This window comes from Chrysoperla carnea, chromosome 3, assembly GCF_905475395.1.
Source record: "Chrysoperla carnea chromosome 3, inChrCarn1.1, whole genome shotgun sequence".
NCBI lineage: Eukaryota > Metazoa > Arthropoda > Insecta > Neuroptera > Chrysopidae > Chrysoperla > Chrysoperla carnea.
In genome coordinates this window covers 74,241,170-74,264,252 of record NC_058339.1, presented here as the reverse complement: position 1 = coordinate 74,264,252, position 23,083 = coordinate 74,241,170, and the positions used below count along the sequence as shown (strand labels likewise).

At 29.2% G+C, this 23,083-nt stretch overlaps 1 protein-coding gene across 1 annotated transcript in view; it reads right to left on the bottom strand.

The window, feature by feature from the left end:
• LOC123296251 (protein scabrous-like) overlaps positions 1-21,032 on the bottom strand; it is a 242,999-nt gene extending 221,967 nt beyond the window's left edge. Inside the window, exon 1 of the mRNA XM_044877713.1 lies at positions 20,872-21,032. Within this exon, the coding sequence (XP_044733648.1) occupies positions 20,872-20,990 (119 nt within the window). The 5' untranslated portion in view covers positions 20,991-21,032. The remainder of the gene's footprint in view (positions 1-20,871) is intronic.
• Positions 21,033-23,083: the final 2,051 nt, after the last annotated feature.

Below are 23,083 nucleotides of genomic sequence, written 5' to 3'. Positions count from 1 at the left end.
TTTGCTCATTTACGAACTCAAACTTACTTTTTACTTCCTAAGCACGCTTCCTAAAAATTCCAGCTTGATATCTTTATCGTTTTTTAGTTATCGTATAGAAGGGTGGGCGGGCTGTATTAAAATCGGAAATGGAATATTTAGATGATTTGATGAACACCTGTACCAATATTTTATTCGTATCATCATTGTTTCTAAGCATTACAAACTTAGGACTAAAATTAGAATACCTTGATATATATTTCATATATATCGGGTATAATAATAATAACCCTTGTAGCTTAGTTGGTTATGGTGTAACTAATTCCGTTTGCGGTATGCCTAGGGTAGCGGGATCGATTCCTGCCGTAATAACAAAAAATATTTTAATTGATAGTTGTCATGGGCTGGTGTAGTGCATGGTATATGCATGAAGGAGGTGCACTCAGCCTCTGAAAATAATAGAGGAGCTGGATAAATGAAATTATCAGTGGAAAAATGGTAAAACACATATATGGTATCACAATAGGCTCTATAGCCTAAGTGTACTCTTCGTCGACAGCCAACATAACTAATAACCTAAACTAACCTAACCATAATTTCATCCTTAATCAAGGGTAAGTTTTATTAAATTAACAGATACACGCTGTGCGATCTGTTGATGTTAAAAATGAACAACTGCAGGTAATAACATTCATATTTATAGATGAGTTTATTGTTTGTGACTGTTTTAATATTACTTTTCTATTCTAGTGTAGTTAATGTTTTGTTTTGTTTGCTTTTCAGTTATAGAACAAGGAACAGCAACAATTCCGCTTAGTTACTACTTACAACTTACTACCCCCAGAAGTTCTCTATTGTTGTTTTTCAATTGTAATCTATATTGTGTTAGATCTAATATCCTGTTTTCATTCTATATAGATATTTTATGTTATAATATGGAGTGTTTGGAAAATATTCAAGGTTGAATTTTCTTTACTTATTCATGTATTGAATCCTTGGTTAACGCCAACCCTTATAAGAACAATGCTTGAGTTATTTTACCAAGGCCAACCTTGGGAATTTCAAAGTGACTTTTCGAGCCTACTAGTACAATTTGAGTTATTTTAACCACTTAAATTAAACTGTGTGCTTTAAAAACGTACTTTGTTTTTTTTTCCAGGTTGGCCTTGATAAAATAACTCAAGTATAGTGAGTTAAAGTTATGTGATCCTACCAAATGCATTTTATTATTTAACCGAGAAGAATATAGAGATAGATAGTTCCATTGAGCTGCATAGTCGCCACCAATCGCTTGATCGAAGAGAAAAAGATAATAAAGTAGGCGAACAGCTGTAGAGATACAAATAAAGTTAGATAAAGTAGGCGCATGTAGCTGTCTTTGTCTCTCTAATACGCCTACAATATCAGTCTCTTTCTACCTCTCTCACTGCGGTCAACAATTCACTTACACAGCTCTATGGAATTGTTTCCTATGTCTTTACAGCTCGTTGGAATTATCTCCATGGCGGGGAATACATATACAGTAGAGTCTCGATAATCGGAATACTCGATACCGCTCGCTACTAACCATAAAAAATGTTTGTTTGTAAATTTATTAGAAAATTTCTTCGGAAATAAAACCTTTCCAAGCCCCTAAAATGAAAAGTCTTCGCTCATGCGGTCATTCTTGGCCTAAAAATTTCCTTAATAAATTAGTTTTTCAACCAACTAAATTAATGGAAATCCAGAACCGCGATTTTGGTAATGGTCTAAAATTAATCCTTAACTGAAAGTAAATCTAAAATTTTCTGTACAGATGTTAAAATGTCTGGTATTTATTAAGTAAATTGAGTTCAATGTACCTGTGTGTGACAGCTTGTACTTTAAATATACATTATAATATATCTGTCACAAAAGATGCACCTGTGTTTCGTTATGTTTGTTCATTCGTATCATCTAATATCTAGATAGCATAAAGGTTGCTGTAAAACCGGAAGGAACTATACAAACTTCTTTATCTTGTTGGCATCTAACTCTTCTCCATTCTATAGGTAGAATAGAAAGGTAGATACACTAATGTTCAAATAATAACAAACAAAAACCAAAAAACACACTACAAAACAAAATAAATACACATTATTATATTAGATATTGTGTATCTGTTAAAAGTTAAAAGTTACTTCACATACAGGGTGTCACACATCCTTACTAACTCTTCAGCTTCCGAAAGTACTCACACGTACCACTATGTCATAAAAACAAAAAAATTTTCTAATTTCTATTTCTTTGGTCGATAACTTAGCTGGTCGGTACATTACATTTCATTGTAAAGATAGAAAGATACATTAAGGAAATTTATAGATAATCTTCACCCTTCTGTTAACCAGATGAGACATAATTTTTATGAAATTTTATTGATTTAACACCTATCATAGTTTTTATATCGCAAATTTTTCATGGCTATTTAATTTAAATAATTTTCATCAACTTTTTCCATAAACGATTTTTTCCAGACAAACCAAACTTCGATTGGTTAACAGAACGGTATCGATTTGCTCATACCATATGAACAGGTAGAGCAATATAAGTAAATACACCGATTTGTTCAGGATTCGTTATTGTTATCCAAAGATAATTTGATTTCGAAAATAATGGTATAGGCTTTTCTGGAAAAAACCGTTCATGGAAGAAATTGATTAAAATTAATTTAATTAAATATAGTAATACTTTTCTATATAAAAACTGTTAGTCTAAGGTACAGAGGGGGGTATGATTTTGTGACTAACACCCTCACGAAACTTCGTGAATAGTCCTTAAACTGATGTGTTTAAGGCGAAGTTCTGAGAAAACGGCTCATGAAATATGAAGGCCAGTATGAACATTTAATTTCACTTATATTTATTAAACAATTCATACCCTCGTTTTTTCGACATGTTGTGGGTGGAGGTCACACCAAACGGCCTAAAACTTTTGTAGGGTACTATTATTCTCTCTTACTATATTCATAAAAAAATATATATAAACTGCCCTAAATATTTCATGAGCAGTTTTCTCAGACCAAGCTAAGCCTTAAACATGTCAGGTTAACGACTATAAGCTAACGCTCCAATTTCCAAAATTTTCGTAAATAAAAATGTTGTAGGTTACACTGAAATGAAGCCACTCACACTGTAGTAAATCAATAAAATTTCATAAAAAAAGTGTCTCATCTGGTTATCAGATGGGTGAAGTTCGACTGTATACCGTCCCGTGTACTATTGCTATATTTCTAAAACTCTGAATTAATGCGAAACTTACTTAAAAATCAAAAGCTTTATGAAAAGCTGTTTTTCTATAATCCCAAAATGTATTTTGAAGCTTAACAGTAATCTATAAAATCAATGAAGGTATCTTTTAACAGAAAGTATGTTTTTTAATAAATTTCTTAAGTTGAATATTTTTCTATCGAAGGAAAAGAAAGTTTTTCCTAGAAAGTTATCACGAAGTTTTTGAAAAGTAAAACTTTAAAATTATATTGAAAGAAATTGTTTTACAGGATTATTAAAAGAAAGAAAGACACACTGTATATATACATATTCCTTATCCTGTAATATGTGAAATACTGTACACATCTTGAAGTAAAGTTTTGTCTTTCACTGTCTTTAAAAACTTCATACTCAAATACTCTTGTACTTTTTTATTATTCCGTTTCAAAAAATAATAAACTATGAAACAAGATATAAAAAAGAAGTACCTAATCCGAAAAAATTTTCTAAAAAAATCCTTTTTTAATTACTTAAGCTTTTATTAAACTAAAAAGTCGAAAATAATCTTTCTTATTTGTAAAAGATTGGCGTGCTCAATTTAAAATATCAAGATTGTCCCTACGAAAGTATTTTTATTTAAATTTTAAACTTGAAACTAAAAAAAATTCGTAGCGCAGGAGCTGCGTTAGATAAGCGATTTCTCTCAGAGATTGAAAAAATAACACATCTTTCTTTGCATTGCATTCTTAGTTTTCCAAGAATTTCAATCAAAAATACAAAAATATTTATTATTTTGAAAAACTTCAAAAATTTTTCTCATTAACGAACTGGACCTCTCAAGTACCAAAACCCTTCTTGATACCAAGTTTTATACAAATCGGACTTTATACAATTGCGACCTCTAGAGAGTTAATTTCCTTCGGCAATTCGCTAAAAAGGTGGAATATGGTGGAAGCGCTTGGAAAATCAGGTCATACTTACCATAAAAGTTTCCTTCCAATTTACATACAAGCATGTTAAATTTCAACTCAAGCAGAAACCGGGAAGTAGATGGGTTAATTATTGTTTGCAAAATTTCAAGAAATGATCCTAAACGCTACTCGCATCTATGATAACTTTCATTTACATTTGCTTCATAACATTACGATTTAAAATTAATTTTCTTGAATTTGAATCCCTTTTACGTAATTTCAAACCTGAGAGTGTTTGATAAATCGAATTTGAGTCAGTTATATAACTAAGATCCAGAATTCGATATACATAAAAATTTTGCTTAATCACGTAAATAAACAAAGATATCTACTGTAAAATAGCCACACACGCATAACTGATATTCCCATATTCCAATAGTCTGCTTCGCCAAAAAATATGTAAAAATTCGGACAGCATTTATCAGCATTGTTTCATTTCTGCATTTTTTTAATTGCTAATATGATAATTAATAAAAATTAAAAAACAATTGTTAACCAACTGAATTTAAAAAGAACAGTTCACTACACACTTGACTAATAATTTTTTGTGAACATTTTCTTTTATGTTTTTATCACATCTCATCAGTTTGAGTTGAGTTGTGTTGAGTGTAGTTGTTATCACTTTATCACTTTATATAGATAGGTCTGTGAATATTGGTACTGAGTCTTTCACAACACATTGTGAAACACTCGTAGCTAGAAAAACATTGGAGGGTGTTCCTCAAAAATAAAAATATGACTTTCTCCAAGACAAAAAATCGCTACTAGAAATATACTTAAATGTTGATTTTGTTGATGCTGATTTTGAGGCATAAAAGCATTATTGTTTTAATATTTAAAAATCGAAATTTTTAATTTGTATATCACGTGACCTAAAACACGAGCCGCCATGAGGTGACATCATATAGACAAAAATAATATGCAATAATTACTGATTTGTTGATGACTTTCATAATAATTGTAGGTTATGTTATCATCAACTTTATTTTTACGTATAATAATTACGTACACGACTGTTGTTTTTACCAATATTACGTCACCAAAATGGCTGACAATATTTTTGCAAGGATAAAAAAGGTTTCAAATTTAATTTAATTTTGTGGCAAGAAAGTGTGTTTATTTTGCCGAAATATATTTTTTTGTGGCTTTATATTAGGAAAATCAAAATTTTGAAGTACTTTTCCAAACATAATTGAACTAAGTTACTAGTTACTAGTTACAAAGCATACACAAATTTAAAATTTTCTGACAGTCTGAACAGATCACAACATATATCTTAATCCATCCTGTACCTTGAATGAAGTAAATAAGATCCTTATCACATATATAACATATTTAATAGAATTAAGGATCGTGTCTACGTAATTTTTTCTTATCCTGTTACCTGTTTTTGTCTTTTAGTTTCGTTTCTTTTCATTTTTTTTTTATATTTTGTTCTCTATATTATTTGTATCAAAAACCATAAAATCCACATCAATGTTCTGGAAATTCTGGTTCGTTTCTGTTTTTATATAGCATCCATTTATATATTACTAGCTTGATACCCGCCCACTTCACTGGATTGAAAAGTAAAAACTACCGCTTTATAGCATCCACCACTCTTGATCTGACTTATCTCCCTTCTATAACACTCGAAGGGCTTGTTGTACATAGCTAAAATATATGTATAATTTTCAATTTTTTTTAAGTGTAAAAGACTCATAATTCATTAAGTATATCAGAGAAGATGGCCGTGAATTGTTTTACATTTACCTTTTTCAATTTCTTACAGAAATCTTTTATTTATGGTTCAAACTGATGATTATAGATGGAGTAGATCTATAATAGAAGCAGTAAAATGTCAGATTTTTTATATTTCAATATATCTTTATTAATTATAGCTAATGAGCTATATTGTTGTACATTCAAATCTATTCGGTAGTTTTTGCGTGAAAGCGTAACAAACAAACAAACAAACATCCTTACTTTCACATTTATAATATACAGGGATAAGGATGTATATGATGATCTCTCATCAACTTGTATTTAATGTGATATGATTAACTCGTTCTAACGCACACATCTGTGTATTTTGTTGTGGCACCAATACTCAGTGTTGTGTTATAATGGTTTCCAAGTGACGTAATCATGACGTAACTACATACATATATATAATCAAATTGATTAATATCTCAGTTACGTCAATTTTTATCTATTAGTCTTTTGGGGATTTTTCCCTCTTTTTCCACTTTTTTTTTTAGAAAGTTATTGTTTTCAATCAGAAAATCGAAATTAAAAGTTTTGTTGGGACAATAAGTGACGACGTAGTCAATGTGGGAGTCAAACGCGGACTTAAATCTATAATAAAAAAGATAACAGTGGTATGGGACTTTCTAGAATTAAAAAACTTGTTAAAAACACAACAAAACGCAACCTTTCCTATGCTCTCCATGTTAATTATCCGAACTATAATTGTATTTAACTCGAGTTAGAGACGGTCGATCGACTTCAAATTTTTTTGGTTAATGTATTATTATATTCCTAATAAGTATACACAAATTTAGAATTTTTTGTCAATATGCCCAAAGCAAGACAATAACCTTAATCATAAAGCAAGGGTAAGTCTGACTTCTGAAGATCACATTCATCACAATTTCTAACAACATATATTTATATCCATTTTCAGTAGTGTTTTTAATGCTGTAGTTTCTAGAGATAATTTTCGTTAATGGTTTTTTTTTTTTTGGGAAAATTTGCGGGTTTAATGGTAATAATGATGTGGGTCGATATTTGAAACGAACATATCACCTGATTATTTAGTTTATTTTCCAGATGCAGAAAACTATTTCCTTTCTTTTGTGATGGATAATTATGCGTGATTTAAAAGTTAATATCTTTTGCAATGGATAATTATAGTGTGCTCAGGACGTAAAGAGTGAATTTTAGTTAGTAAATGAGCAACATATGTCATCACTGTTTATCCGTATGGGCGCCAATTATAGGATAAAAGAAACCTTTGGTTTTCCTTTCATTTTCTCTCAAAATTATAAAAGACAGGAAGTTGAAAAGTTGCAGGTAGCTTCCACTAGTAGGTAGTCTTGTAAAATAATGGTCTAGTAAAACATTTACGAAAAACAAAACATTCTAGAATATACTTTCGAAAATTTTCGAAGCTTTCGAAAACCATATTAAAGGCGGCTGAAAGATCTTCATAATTGTGTATGAATGTAATTTGAAAGTCTTTTCACTTATAAAAATTTATGCAATTAGTACTAACATTCAACACTTTCTGTACAGAGTATTTCAACAATTAACTCTGTCAATTGTCTGTTTTCACTTGTTTTGTCTTTCTACTTTCCATAGCACCAAGAAAGGTGAATAGCATTTATTTTAATTTTTTGTTTTTTAAATACTTTTTATAGTGTTTTTTATTTTTCTGTAATTGTATTTTTTTGTGTTAAAAAGTTTTTTTATTCCACAAATATAAAAAAAGAACTTTATAATTAAATCTTGACGAATCAAAACTAATTCGATTTGACCATTATGAATATTTTAATTTTGTAAAGAGAAGTAAATATGGAATAAAAAAAAAGTGATTCCCTAGAGTACTCAAAACAAAAAAAATACACACACAAAGAACGCACAAATATAATAATTCTTTTATACAATTTTATTTTATTTTTTATATTATTTACTCTAGCAGGTTTTTTTCTGTCCTACCCTTATCTTCCTTATTTCGTTATCAAATTCCATGATTGACCCATCATTTTCAAGTTTATTATGTCTAGGTTTGGCGAAAAATATTCTAGAGGTCTAAATATGTACCGCTTAGGAAAAAACACGCTAGACAAATAAATTTTACGAAAAAATATTATAAATTTAAATAATAAGTTTACTAGACAAACATGTTAGTTTTCACAGATGCTCTCCTAATACTCTAGACATATAATATTCAAAATATTATTAGGCAAACATGTTAGTTTTTACAGATGTGCTCCTCATAATATTAATTTAATAACATAATATTGTTGTTTGTTATTTTTAGCCACGGGTACAGAGTAGCCACAGGTTACGATAACTACGGGAAATAATTTCCTGACGGGTCCAGCTAGTTTTTTTTATTATTACTTTTTTTTACAACAAAATTGAGGTGTAGATAATAAATTCAAGAATTCATACGACTCTTCATGTGCCTCATACTGCCCGGGTTCCTCTTGTGAATGCTTTATGCCTATGATGAGTACATGACTGCCAACCTATGGAAAGCTTCTAGTGTTTCTGAAGAGGTTTTTATAAGGATCTTGTGTACATATATATAACATACAAATAATGTATTTAAATGTAAGTAACAAGATGAGAAACTGGTTAAAAAATGACCGTAATAGGGGATAATCTTGATGTTGAATTGATACCATGATAAAATTTGGAAGTGAATTTTAAATTGATTAAAAAACAAAGAAGTTATAAGCAATCAATGATTGCATTCAAAGGTTGTCCATCTCCTTTTAGCAAAAGAAAGTTTTATATGTAATCTCTATGGTGATACCCACGTATGACGTCACTAGTGGGTATCTTTCTCTTTGTTTAATTAAGAATTTTAAACGTTTATATCTTGCATACTTGTAAAAGTTTTTAAAAACCCACTTCATTTTTGTATTTCTGAAGTGAGAATTCTTCATATGAAGTGAGTCCAATGCCCTATTCTTCTTTTTCCGAAACTAATAGAACGTAGAAAATCATTTTCGATAAATCAACTTTTCTCTGATTAGGTATCATATTTTTTTGCGTCTGACCAAATAAAACGTATTTATATTTTTTTTGAATCACAGAAACAAAATAACAAAAATAATTTTTAATTGCTTACGCCATTAAAATCTGCAATCGCGGGTTTACGGGATGTAAACCTGCTATTTTGCTATGAAAAAATGAACTTGATTTTCCAAAATAATAAAATTTTAAGTTTTGCTTATGTTAAACCGTTAGAGATAGCACAAGTTTCAACGTAAAAATGTTCCTTATAAGAAAAAAACAACTTTTGTTTGAAACAAGTTTTAGTAAATATCACTGTTTTCTCGTGATGGAGCAAATTAGGTGAGAACATTGGTGACCATTTTTTCCAAAAATATAGATTTGATAGCATTTAAGATATAGTTGGGCAGAGAACATTGAATCATTTACGATCATGATAGTATAATACATTTGATAATATATTATACGTGTACAATTTGAGTTACTGAAGGATACTCTTAAGTTTTAATATATGACTGTTATTTGCACATGAACACAAAAAAAAAGTTATTAATAGAAGTTGTAAATCGACCCTTTATATATTTTATTATCGACTGACATTTTTGACAATTGTAAACAAAGTGGTTCTAACAAAAGCATTATTCAATAAACATAAAAAGCTTGTATTTGTGACAAATTATTCTCGATATTCTAATAGAAATTGTAAGGAAAAACTCCGAAGTTTACATTCCCAATGAACAAAGATTTATAAAAAAATTTAAAATAATCGAAGGCAATCCAAAATTAATACAAATGGCTAAATTAACACCATTTTCGCACTTTTTCATCGATTATACATAAGTATACTGTTATACGTTATTCTAGTTTTAAACACAACGTAAAATTTTTAGGAGGTAAAGTTTCAATTACGCAAAGTAATGTTATTTTTGTGTGTTTTGGATTTCCAAATGAAATTAAGTGGAAATTAAGTATAAGTGGAAAAAGAAAAATCTTGACTATCTTCTTCACCCAAATCAGTAAATAACCTACCGATTTATCTCCGAAACTATCGGTCCGATTAACTTCATTTTTCGCCTACTTACCTCTTTCGCCACAAAGACGTCCACTAAGGACAGATTTTACGGAATTCCTATCCCAACGGATTTTCTGTAGTCCCAACGGATTTTCTGCAGTTTATAAGTCTGTAGCTATAGTTTTAGAGGTAGAAGATACTGTTCACTATCCTGTCGAGTTTCTACAAACACTCAACCTACCGTTAATACCACCTCATATTCTTAATCTAAAAATTGGTGACCCCCCCCCCCCCAAAATTGTGTAATGGCACCAGTCTACGAGTAAAAACCTTGCAAAGAAACGTTATCGAAGCAACAATTTTTACAGGAAAGTATGAGGGTGAAAGCGTATTTCCGAGAATCCCTCTGATTCCATAGGACTATTATTTTGAATTTCAGCGTTTGCCGTTTCCAGTAAAATGTTGCTATGCGATGACTATCAATAAAGCACAAGGTCAGAGTTTAAAATTAGCCGGTGTAGACTTACGAAGTAATCACATCCATCTTCACATGCAAATGGTTAGTGTGCCCAGCGAAGCGGGCTGGAAACAGCTAGGTTTTTATATAATAAATCAAAAACAAAATTTCTTGTTTCTATAACAATGTTAAATCGTTGTTAAATATAAAAATTATGGCTTTCCCAAAAGAAATAATATTAATTTTCGGTCTTATCTTCGGAAATACTTGCATCAGTTTGAGACAATCCTCATGATGAAGCACATTTTTGAAAAATTTTCAGTTTAAGGTGTTTTTTTTTTTCTGTAAACATAGTCATTTTCCATTATGATATAATAATACATGAGATTTAAAAAAAAAGATAAAATTCCCCTGTAGATTTTTTTGATAATTGCACCGATAAAAGTAATTTTTACACTTAATACAAAATTTTAAATAACGTTGTAAAACTGAATGATCTCAATAAAAAAAAAATAAAAACGATTTTACTTGTGGTTCTAGTACCTACAGTTGATCAGATATAAATCGAATATAAAACTGGAAATGTTCGAATAATAAATAGGTATTATGACCTATCAAACCTACATAATATTGGAATCGAATCAAATAGAACGTCCATCGATATTATATAGACATTCAACGTACTAAACAGGAAATCAAATGTCCATTCATTTTCGTCAGTGATTTTTCACAAATTACAGAAACATATATTAATTCACAAGTGGATAGAAAAGAGACATAAACCTCAGTGGTTCCCAAACCAATGCGAGGATATCATATATATAAATCTTTCTTTACAAACCATATATACATACATAAATACATGGAAGCCTAGGCTTGCTTCAGCTCACAATCTCTGAGAGCTGAGGTTATGTATAATAAATGAAATATATTTCCTTTTCATCAAAAGAAAAGTCAGAAACATTGTCGACAACTCTGAAAAGCCATCTAGAATGAAAAATACTGTTTTATATGTTTATATAGATTGTTTACTTTTAAATCAGATTTTGTCGAAACGTTATTAAACCAAACGTTTCTTTTGTAAGCCGTCTCACAGTGGAGTATTTATATCAAAAAGTATCTTTTATTTGCCAATCTTAATCGTATTCGTCTTTAAACCCAATTATTATTCAATTTATTTAATTTTTTTGCTTCTGAACCAATTTTCTTTCTTATCTTTGCTTGCTTTTGTTTCCACGTAAGGTGTTTTTGGACTTATAAGTTACAAACGTTCGCTGGAAAACTGCTTGCTCCTTTTTTTGATTTTTTCCTTAAGCTATCTTGATCTCTCTCCTTATCTTAGTCTTAAAAGAAAACGGGCAAGTTTGCGCAATATTTTTTTAAAAACTTGTTAAAAGAAATTTAAACTGTGACTTGTTAGAAAAAATTTTGCCCAGCTAAACCAGACACATAAACGAAAAGCTCTGAGTATGATAAATTTAATGAAAGAAATTACCTTTTATAACAGCAAATATGAACCACAAATATTTAATTATATTAATAGAAACATTAACATTATATACTAATAAAGAAAGCACAAAACTTCGTTTTATATAGAAAAAAAAATCATTACCTAATTGCACTAACAAACATAGCAAACGTAAATTGAATGACACGGTAAATCTAGAGCGACAACAATAATAACACGCATCCGTTAATATGCGCTCGTAAATCCTTAATATTTATAAATACATACTTAGAAATTAAATAAATTATTCTTTTAACGACAGTTTCTTGTAAAAAGTTGCATTGTTTGTATTTAAATAAAACAGAATCGCCAAGTCAAGAAAATTACTTTGCCAATTGAAAGAAAAATATTTTTTCGATCTTCGTATCAAGAGAATAAAGTTTTTAAATTTTTGCCAACAAAAAGGCAAAAACTAAAATCTTCATCAAAGAAACAGGAAAAAAATATAAGTGTACGATTTTCAAAGAACTCCTTGTATCTATCACACAGTTTACAGTAGAATGCGTTTGAATTTTAAGTGAAAATAAAACTTCACTTGAATTTCTACATTGGCACACACACTCACACGTATACATACACTTCAGTGAAAACCAATACCTACCCACTAACCCACTGCCATCTTCGACTCATCTCGAATCTATACATTCGACCTAAACCTATATCTATCAAAATAAAAAAAAAGGTGTTTCACACACAATCTCAACAACTCAAAAAGAAAAACAGAAAATCTGTCAAAAAGGGCTTTACAAATGTTATATAATATCCTGTATGTAGCATGAATTTCATTGTGTACTTATCTGTATACATTGTTACCTTTAAAACTAGCCAGATATAGGTTTAGTCTGAATTAGAGTAGCACATACACATAAATTTTTTTCTGTAATCACAACCACTGTTCGGTCTTGGGTCAGGCCTAGTATTTAACTGTCATTTCTGAACAGCTGAAAATTTGAGGTGTTTGTTGTTAAGATCATTTTTAACCTTTTGAAATGCGAAAATATTGCCGGCGTGGTTTTCTCTTCAAGCTTAAAATTGAAAAAAATTTATTAAGGACGATGTTCAAAATCAAGATCTTTCTTGTAAATAATTTTATTTGATAAAAATTGCACAGAAAATAAATACAAACTCTAAGGAAAACATAATTAGTGTGTATAGGTACCATTTCGGAAACATGGTATAATTTAAAAATCAATATAACCTCTATAAATAATTAAAAATATTTTATGAAATTGATCTTTTTATATATAGACAGTGGGACACCACGGTTTTTTTTAAATGGTAATACACACTTTGAAACTTCGTGACTTCCTTGTGATTAGTCAACCTAACTTTCCTCTACGATTTTTTTCGAAAGTGCTTCGTTTTCAAACAAGCTTGCTCGAAATATACCAGATACTTGAATTTTTCTTTCTTGGCGAATATATTCTTATTTTTCTCCTATTTACAAGATAATTTAATAAGAAATTCGAAAAATATTTAGAGCGGCAAAAATACTGCATCGATGATTTTGTCTACCACCGCGAACATTTCGTACTTCTTGTTTTTCAATACATACATAGTTCACTTTTGCTGTGTTGTTTAATAATTATTTATGTTATCAAGAGGTTATAGTATCCGACAAATTTCCCTCTGCATTGTTTCAGGCCGATAGCTTAAATATGACATTATCATGAGATTATGTATCTGATTAATACAGTTTCACATTTACAATTTTTTAGTTTTCAGAATGGGCACATATTATAATTTGTATCAGTAATTTTTAGGAAACTTTCACTCGATTAAAAATTGGAAGACCTTCTTAAGATTATAGCGACAATAGATTTATACTTAATGACTAAAACTTTATAAACCTATTCATAAAAATTGGATTATTCTGCAAAGCCGAAATAAATGATGGCTAATCTTGATGGTTACAGTCTGTGCATAAATATAAAGTTATTCTGTGTGAAACTGAAATGTAACTAACTACCAACCAATACTACATCTTGTGTATAAAGCTCTGAACAAGCTCTCAACGCTACCTATTTATGTGCTAGCAGCTCTGCAACTGTGTAAAGCTTAGAATGTGTATAGCTCAGACTTTTTTTTAGTTTAGTTATCAACTATCTATAAATACGATCATATTACTTGCTATACACTTTTTAAACTAAATACACTTCTATTCGATTTTACTTTATTTCTCATTACTATACAAATATGTGTGAATGTAATGTATATATCATGTGTAAATATTTCAGCCAAGCCTTTCTTTTCTGTTTGGAATTTATGTCAGAAAACAGCCTACCGAAATTTTTTGTGTACAAAATATTGCCGGGTTTTTCTACGCCTCAAATGCGCGTCACAAAAGATATTTTCCAAGCTTATTTATAAAATATCGTATTAATATATAAATATTTGAAATTTTTACAATCAATATGAGAAAAGCTAAGCTAAGAGCCTTCAAATTTCAAATCTAATATATTTTTCATTTGTCAAAAGATGTATACAAAACTTTTCTTTGATCATAGATAATTTAAAAATGAAATTAGTGCGAAATCCCGATTTATTGATTTAGTGTTATTTGTTAAAATTTCGCTTCTCTGTGATGGGTTTAGTTGAAATCTCATAAATTATCATCAAATAACCACTATAACGATTTTTAAATTTTTCCTAATTCATCAAATTTATTTGATCGCATAATTCATTCAAATTGCGAACATATTATACATATAGACATTACTTTTTGATCTTTCGTCGTCTTAAAGAGTTGGTAAATTAACGTCGTTTAAAAAGAGTTGTAACTAAAACGAACATTTTTCGATTAGTTTAAGTGAAATTATTTTTAATTAGTAAATTTAATTTAAAATATACGAAAATCATAATTAATTATGATCCATGTCAGGTCATCTCTACAAAAGAAATAATAAGCAAATTTACTCAACTTTTCATTTATCTCATAAGAAACACTATTAACCCGTCAGCACTCATCTTATGAGCATTTAGTGCTCGATTTAAAACATAAATAACTCTTATTTTTCAAATGATATATTTGGTTGAAACATTGAATTTTGAATTTTACACATTTTCCAATCTATCCACAGTTTTTTTAAGTATATTTTTTTTCAAACCCTTCTGAAAGTGTGAGAATTTCTCTCATCACGAGAATAAAGCCGTTAGTAGAAAAAACATGATCTTGGGAAATATTCCTATTCGTGCATTTTCGTTAGTTTAATAAAAGTTGTACTCAGTAAATTAAAAAACTTGTGATAGAAATATGGTGAAATTAATGAATTTAATTATTTAGATTATTTCTCTGCTCGAACAATTTCAGTCTCAAACATTAATCGATCAATAATCACGTAATCAAACTATTTTTAATTAGCTAGTGCATTAAAAAATAAATTTATATGAAATTATGTAGAGGTTAAGTTTTTATCATGCGACTAATAATTTTACACAAAATATCTTGGCATTGATGTGAAAAAAGTCGAAGGAGGCATATAAGAAGCAGGTATTACACACTTTCCATGGTAGAATACCTATATTTATGTTCATTTATTTTTTCAATAAGAGACTTTTAAAGGCTAACTTCATGAGCACTCAATAAATTAAATTATAATTAAAAAAGCCTTCTCCTTTGTCTTGTTTTTTATAAAACCTCTCTTACAAATCATACACACAGATTGTTAACTAAAAACAAATAATCAAAAACAACCAACCATATTCATTCAATTTATAATTTAATTAACTTTAAATTTTAAATAGAATTAAAAAAATTAATCAGCATAAAATACAAAAAAAAAACAAAACCAAATATAATGTAAATACGAATAGTACGGAAGTATGAATGGCTCACAATCAATTTATGAGAAAGTGGCGCTACACTAGCTTATTTTTTAAATGTGTACTACCCACAAGTATAAAACCAACTTTTAAAAAGACACTAGTTCACTTTCAATAAGTGCACTTGGGACTTATGGTATTATGGAAACGAACCATTTTGAAGATGTCAGTCGGTGATGATTATCCTTTAATTAGACACTACCGAAACTGTCTGAAGTTATTAATAATTATTTGTCCGGATTTAATAATAATATGATAATGTTTATAATTTGTCTTATGTAGTTAGTTCAAAATTTTCTTTAGTATTATTTAAAAAATATAATTCTTTAATTGTTGATGTTTTTCTTTGCATCTACACATTTCTAATTTCTAACCTTAAAAGTATTATTAAATGTTTATTATGATGTTATAATTATCTGTACACGACAAAATACTGACATCTTCAAAAAGGTTCGTTTCCATAATACCACAAGCCACTAGTGCACTTGTTGAAAGTGAACTAGTGGCTTTTTAAAAGTTGGTTTTATACTTGTGGGTAGTACACATTTAAAAAAAAAAAGCTTGTGTAGCGCCACTTTCTCATAAATTGATTGTGAGCCATTCAGGCTTCCGTAGTATAGTGCATGAAAAAAATACACATATACAGCAAAAAAACACACAAACATATACAACACGAGAATATAAATGGCGCAGCTGGTAGGGCAGATAGACGTTTATATATGTATTTGTAAAATGAACACTAACTAACAGATAAATATATTTAAATAAATTAAATTCATTTCATTCATTAACTTAATTATAATTTGATGACGAACATGAAATTTAAAAAAAATTTTATTTATTTATTTCTATTAATCAAGATAATTCATTATTATTATAAATATAAAAAAATTTAATACAAAGCAATTCGGACAATGTTATATATTTGTTGTAATATTTTAGTTTAATCATGCAAGTATAGGCCATCATACATACATGCCTGTACGAATAATGCATACATGTAGTATATAACAACAAAACGGTATAAAAGGTTGAATAGTTTCTGAATGAAATAGTTGGGCCCACGGCTTCTTCTACATGTTTTCCGGAATCAGACTTAACTAGAATTTGTATTTCTTGTCAAAAAAGTAATATAATATCAATAAAACCTTGATTTATCTTTTTTGAGGCTGAAGAAGAAATAATAAATATTTCTTTTCCTTTTAATTGCATATTAATTTTATTATTGTTCTAAGCAGCCTTATTTGAACTTACTTCTTTATTAGTGACTAGCTGTGAATTACCCGCTTTGCTGGGCAACATCCCCACTTGCATCCCTCCCTCCACATTTCCTTGCGTTGGATAACAGTTTTGTAATGTACACGTCATGCTCTTTTATTTGATACCCCACTTAGGTATATTTGTAAATATTCGATCATTCCTTCCCACTTTCTCGCTACACCTTTCTACCCTCCGAAGGTTAAAAGTAGATAAAAACAATAGATCTTTGAAGCTGGTTGTATATCGTGTCAATATTTGAGCTTAATCGATGCACAACTTTTTTATTTTTTGAAGCATATCCCTTTCAACCCCTATTTCAACTCCTTACTCTACTATAATATGGATGTATTATACATAAAAACCTTCCTCTTGAATCACTCTATCTATTAAAAAACCGCATCAAAATCCGTTGCGTATTTTCAAAGATTTAAGCGTACATAGGGACATAGGGACATAGGGACAGAAAAATCGACTTTGTTTTATAATATGTAGTGATGATTACCAAAGGGATACCTTTACAGGGTCTCTACTTAAGTTGGCTAAACTTTCTATTGAAAGGTTTGCGAAAAAAAGTTATTCTTTATGAAAATGCTTTTGAAAATATTAACATTCAGCTAATCACTTTTGTCATCGAATGTACAGAGTGGCCACAAATTGAGAAAGCGCGATGGGAATGGTCGTTTAGAAATGTAAGCCCTTTTGAACAGATAACACTCAGCTATTCACTTTTGACATCGAGTGTAGGTACAGATTGTCCAAAAATTGAGAAAGTTCGATAAGAACAGTCGTTTATAAATGTAAGGTATTTTGAACAGATATTAAGGGGAACGGTTTAAGAAATCAATCCCAAGATATGTAGGAGTGTATTTAAGCAATTTTAAAAAAGAAAAATTATATGTATGGAACATGATGGTAGATACGTTGAGGCAAAAACCAACTGAAGATAACTGTTTTGGAATGAATTGTTGATGGGAATGTTTTGACCAATTCAATTTTAAATTAAATTTTCAAATACTACTTATATAACACGTTATCCAAATTAACCAGTTAAGTTATCGTAATTAAAACGTTTATTTGCTAATTTGAAACATTGATAACAAAGTAATTAATACAGAAGATTTATTTTTTATACAAAATGTTACAATTATTATTTTTGACGTAATAAAAACAATTATCTTTAGTACGTTTTACCCTCAACGTCTCCTCCTTCGGGTTCTAAATGGTCTAAATGGTCTTTGATCAGTTTAGTGTTTGGTGTAGAGTAAATCATTTAATTATAAATATGAGCAAAACTACTTATTTACTGTTTAATAATAAGCACATCGACAATACCAAGCTATTGAATAGCAGGAATCCGATCAGTCGAGTAACTGAAATGAAATTCCTAGGAGTCGTGCTAGATAAAGACATGGGTTGGCATCTTCAAGTTGATGTAGTTTGTAAAAAATTGAGTACAGTATGCTACTATATAAGAAAATTGAAGCAAACGCATGATACAGACGCACTTTTGGCTCTGTATTATGGGCTTGCTTATAGTTGCATGCAATACTGTGTTATTCTTTGGGGACAATGTTCGGACTGCTCTCGAATATTTGTGTTAGAGTTCGTACAAAACGAAGTGGCACCGAGCAAGAGAGAGTGTAGATACGAGTGCACATACATATACATCATACACTCTCTCTTGCTCGGTGCCACTTCGTTTTGTACGAACTCTACAAAAGAGAATTATTCGACTTATATTTTTAATCTGAACTATAGAGAAACATGTAATGATCATTTTATAAAGCACAATATTTTAACTTTTTATGGTATATACCTGTATGAATTGTTAGTATACATCAAGAAAAACTACCAAAATTTTAAACTGAGAAAAGAAATTCATTCTTATAATACTCGACAATGTACTGATCTTCATGTTCAAAATTATCGAATTGATAAATATAGAAAAGATCCTCAAATCGTTGGGACTGAATTTTATATAACAACTTACCAGTAGAAATTAAGCACATTGAAAATATAAATAAATTTAAAACTGTATTAAGAACTTATATAGTAAAACAATGTCCATGTCCATATATTACTCTTCTAAGCGATAATTAACATTCCTGTCAAACTTTTTGAAGTTGCAGACACCCTGCACATTCTTTGCCCAAAGTGAATAGCTGAATATTAATATTTTCGAAAGCAGAGATTTTTATAAAGAATACCTTTTTTCGTAAACCTTATAACAAAAAAATAGCCAACTTAAGTAGACAGCCTGTATATATTATATGTATAGACTATAGGCTCGTTCATATATTATCAATATTATAGACTCTATTATATTGTGTAATATAATATAATATTAATATAATATAAACACGATTTGCTTTTATAGTTAATTAATTTCAGTTAGTAGTCAAACATGTGACAATTTTATCCAACAAACAGTATATTTTATAACTGAGGACGATACAATCTTAATAATATAACCTACACTTTTATCTTTGTGAGAAAATACAGAAAATGCGCTTTTAAATTGTAAGCAAATTATGCTTTTTTAATGGTTAAAATAGTACAAATAAATATTATAAAAGAATATTTTATTAATTTATTTTTATTTAAAAAAATTATATTATTTTTTATAATTCTTCATGAATATAAGAACTTGGAATTTCTCAGGAATAATTATGCCAAATGACACTTGAGTGTGGTTAGAAGCATAGAAATTATAAAAACTTTTTTTTTCATCGTCATAAAGAAATTTCTATTTTAAAGAAAATGAAACTTGGATCAATTTGGTTTTACCATCTTCAATAATTATTAAAATATTTATTTTATATAACCAAATATTTTACATAACTCTTAGAAAAGTCACTCTCAAACTTAATGGTAAATAATTTTTGATTAGTTAATGTTCAAATTCTTTAATATAAAAAATCGTCTACAAATTTTTTTCCCGACGCGTCCACCATATTTCACATTACTGTCATGACAATTTCAAATATTTATGTAGTTTCATAGCTCTATTATTGATTTAATTCACTTTCTATTGGACGATGAAACATCGAAAATTCATCAATAACAGGAAAGAAATCGTTGCATCAAAAATATTTAAAAGTAGCTTCACTTGTAGCTTTAAATGTATGTGATTGGAACTCTGGCGGTTATAACATTTTAACTCGCATGATTTTATATATTTTTAAGTGGTTAATATTAAATATAGCTCGAGCTCAAAATACACAACTTGAAGACATAATTTATTTTAAATAGAAAATTTTTTTATTGGATAAAATTAAATTATTTTTTGGTCAGTTTGGTAGTCCAAGAAAATAGGCTCTTCTTGTGCCTAGAATCGATTTATAATTCATTAAAAACAGAAAAAATTAATCAACAACAGAGAAAAAATCGTTGCATCAAAATTATTTGAAAGTAGCTTTAATTGTTTAAGCTTTTATTTGAACAATCGAAAGCTATCTGATTGAAACTCTAGCGATTACAATAGTGAATTCAAAATTGCCAACTGGATAAAATAATTATTGGTTTTTCAGTATGAAAGCGCAAGGAAATGGGCTTTTGTAGTATCAAGAATTGATTTATTGTTCATTAAAAACAAAACTAATTCATCAAGAACAGAAAATAAATCGTTGCATAAAAAGTATTTAAATGTAGCTTCAATTGTTAAAGCTGTTCTTTGAACAATCCAACGATATATGAATTGAAACTCTAGCTAGATTAAATAATTAATTGTTTTTTCAGTGTGGAAGCGCAAAGAAATAGTTAATTTTAATTTTAATGGAAACTAATCCTTCTATTTACCTATTTTTCAATAGAAAAAGCACATTAAAATCATTCCATTGGTTTGGAAATTTCAATTCCAAAAAATAAAAAAACAAACAAACAAATAGACCAGAAGTTTCAAACGAACTTACCTTAATTCATTCAGTTCTTGCCTTACAACATCCAAATCCGATTTTTCAATAAACCGTTTACGCATATTATCTTCCAACAATTCAAAATCCTCACGTCGTTTACTTAACAATGCTGTCATTTGTTTATTTAACAATTTAATTTGTTCTTTATATGATAACAATTCAATATCATTATTATCATATGTATCATTATTATCATTTAACTGATCATCATCATGATCCGTTGTTACACAATTGATATATTCAACAATGAAAAAACAAACAACAATTAAACACAAAACACGACACATTTTAACAAATTAATTTGTTTTTATCTCATCAAAAAAATAATAATCTTCACACAAAAAACACGTGATTTTTACCAAAAATAAATAAATAAATAAAAACAAAAGAAAACCACAAAAAAAAAACTCGTGAAAAACAATTGAAAATCAAACACGAATGTAACGTAACGGTCGTTTGTATTACACAGAAAACACAACAATGAGTTTAATACATTCGTTGAACAACAATCTTTGTTAACTGAATATGTTTTGATGTAAACACAAGTTATTTATATTTTGTGTGTATGCTCGCTCTGTGTAGTGTATGTATGTTTGAGGGAGCTAGTAACGAACATATAACGAACGATAAGCTCAGCGTTGACTCAGCCGCATACAAAACACTCACGACGACTCGTTCGTTGTTACTCAGCAACCAAGAGCATCTGTTCAGTTGTTCAGTGTGTATGCTTAGTTGAGAATGAGATCTGCATCGTACATCGTATATATATGTATATATACCACAGCATGAGAAGTGAATCTAGTGGCTGTGTAATATTAACGAAGGTATGCTAGGCAGGCATGTACATACAACGAATCAGTCGTTGTTCAACTGTACGTTGCATACTCTAGAGTCAATTCCGATTCAATGTGTTCTCTTTTGGTTTTCCATGCATTGCGATTGGATAAGTGAGGATAGATGATAACGCACTGCGGAAACAATATAACTACGTAATAATAGAGTACTTTCGATAGTGAAAAATAAATTATGAAATTTGAAAAAAGTGAAAATTTATGTAAAAATATACTTAAATATTATAATTTCGAGTCATAAAAACACAAAATTAAAAATCGTAATTTTTAAACTGTATACCACGTGACCTAAAACGCAGGAAAGGCCGGATGTGATGTCATATCGGTATGAACCATAGACCATCAGTTAGTTCAGTTTAGACAGCTGGCTATAATATATCCATAGATAATAAATATTTATATTTATTATAATTAGTTGTCTATGAATATATCTGTTAAACTTAACTGTGTTATTTCGTATAATAATACCGATATTACGTCACCAAATTGGATGCCCGAGTTTTTGAAGTTTAAAATTTAATTTAAATTTTTGCCAAGTATACTAAACTTAGTATACCTTGGTATATTTCATATACATGTTATAATAATTTCAACCCTAAATTCAGTCTGCTCGAACATTTCTTATATGGATGGATCCCACTTGGTTTTTTCTTTTCTGTTTCATTGCTAATATATATTCTTTCGTTTCAAGTGAAAATTTTCAAAATTCTCAAAATATGTTGTTTTTTGAGATTTCTCCATAGGAGCAATGTATTTGATGCAATATATATTCTTTCAATGATTTATATATCATGTATATATGAAATATATCATGGTATATAAAGTTTGCTCCCAAGTTTGATATAGGTGTTCATGAAATCACTATCTTTAGTCCATTTCCGGTTGTCCGCCCGTCTATCCGTCTGCCTATCTGTCTGTGGACACGATAAATCAAAAACGAAATGAAATATCAAGCTGAAATTTATAGCGTGCTCAGGACGTAAAAAGTGAGACTTAGTTCGTAAATGAACAACAGAGATAGAAAAAAGTTGTTGTAAAAAATGTTTACCCACGAGGGCGCAAATTAGGTGCAAATTTTATAATATATACTATATGGGAATATCAGTTATGAATGTGTGGCTATCGGATAGTGGATATCTTTTCTTTACTTACATGACGTCGAAAAACAAACGATTGCATCATCAACACTGTCTATACATGGTATTTCAACAATTAACTCAGTCAATTGTTTGCTTTCACTAGTTTTTATGAAAAATTTGCATGAATACCTATGTTGAAAGTAAAAGCCTACCTATAAAAAAATTTTTGAACCTTTAAATCAAGTATTGAGAACACGTACATAGATCCTTAAGTGCGTT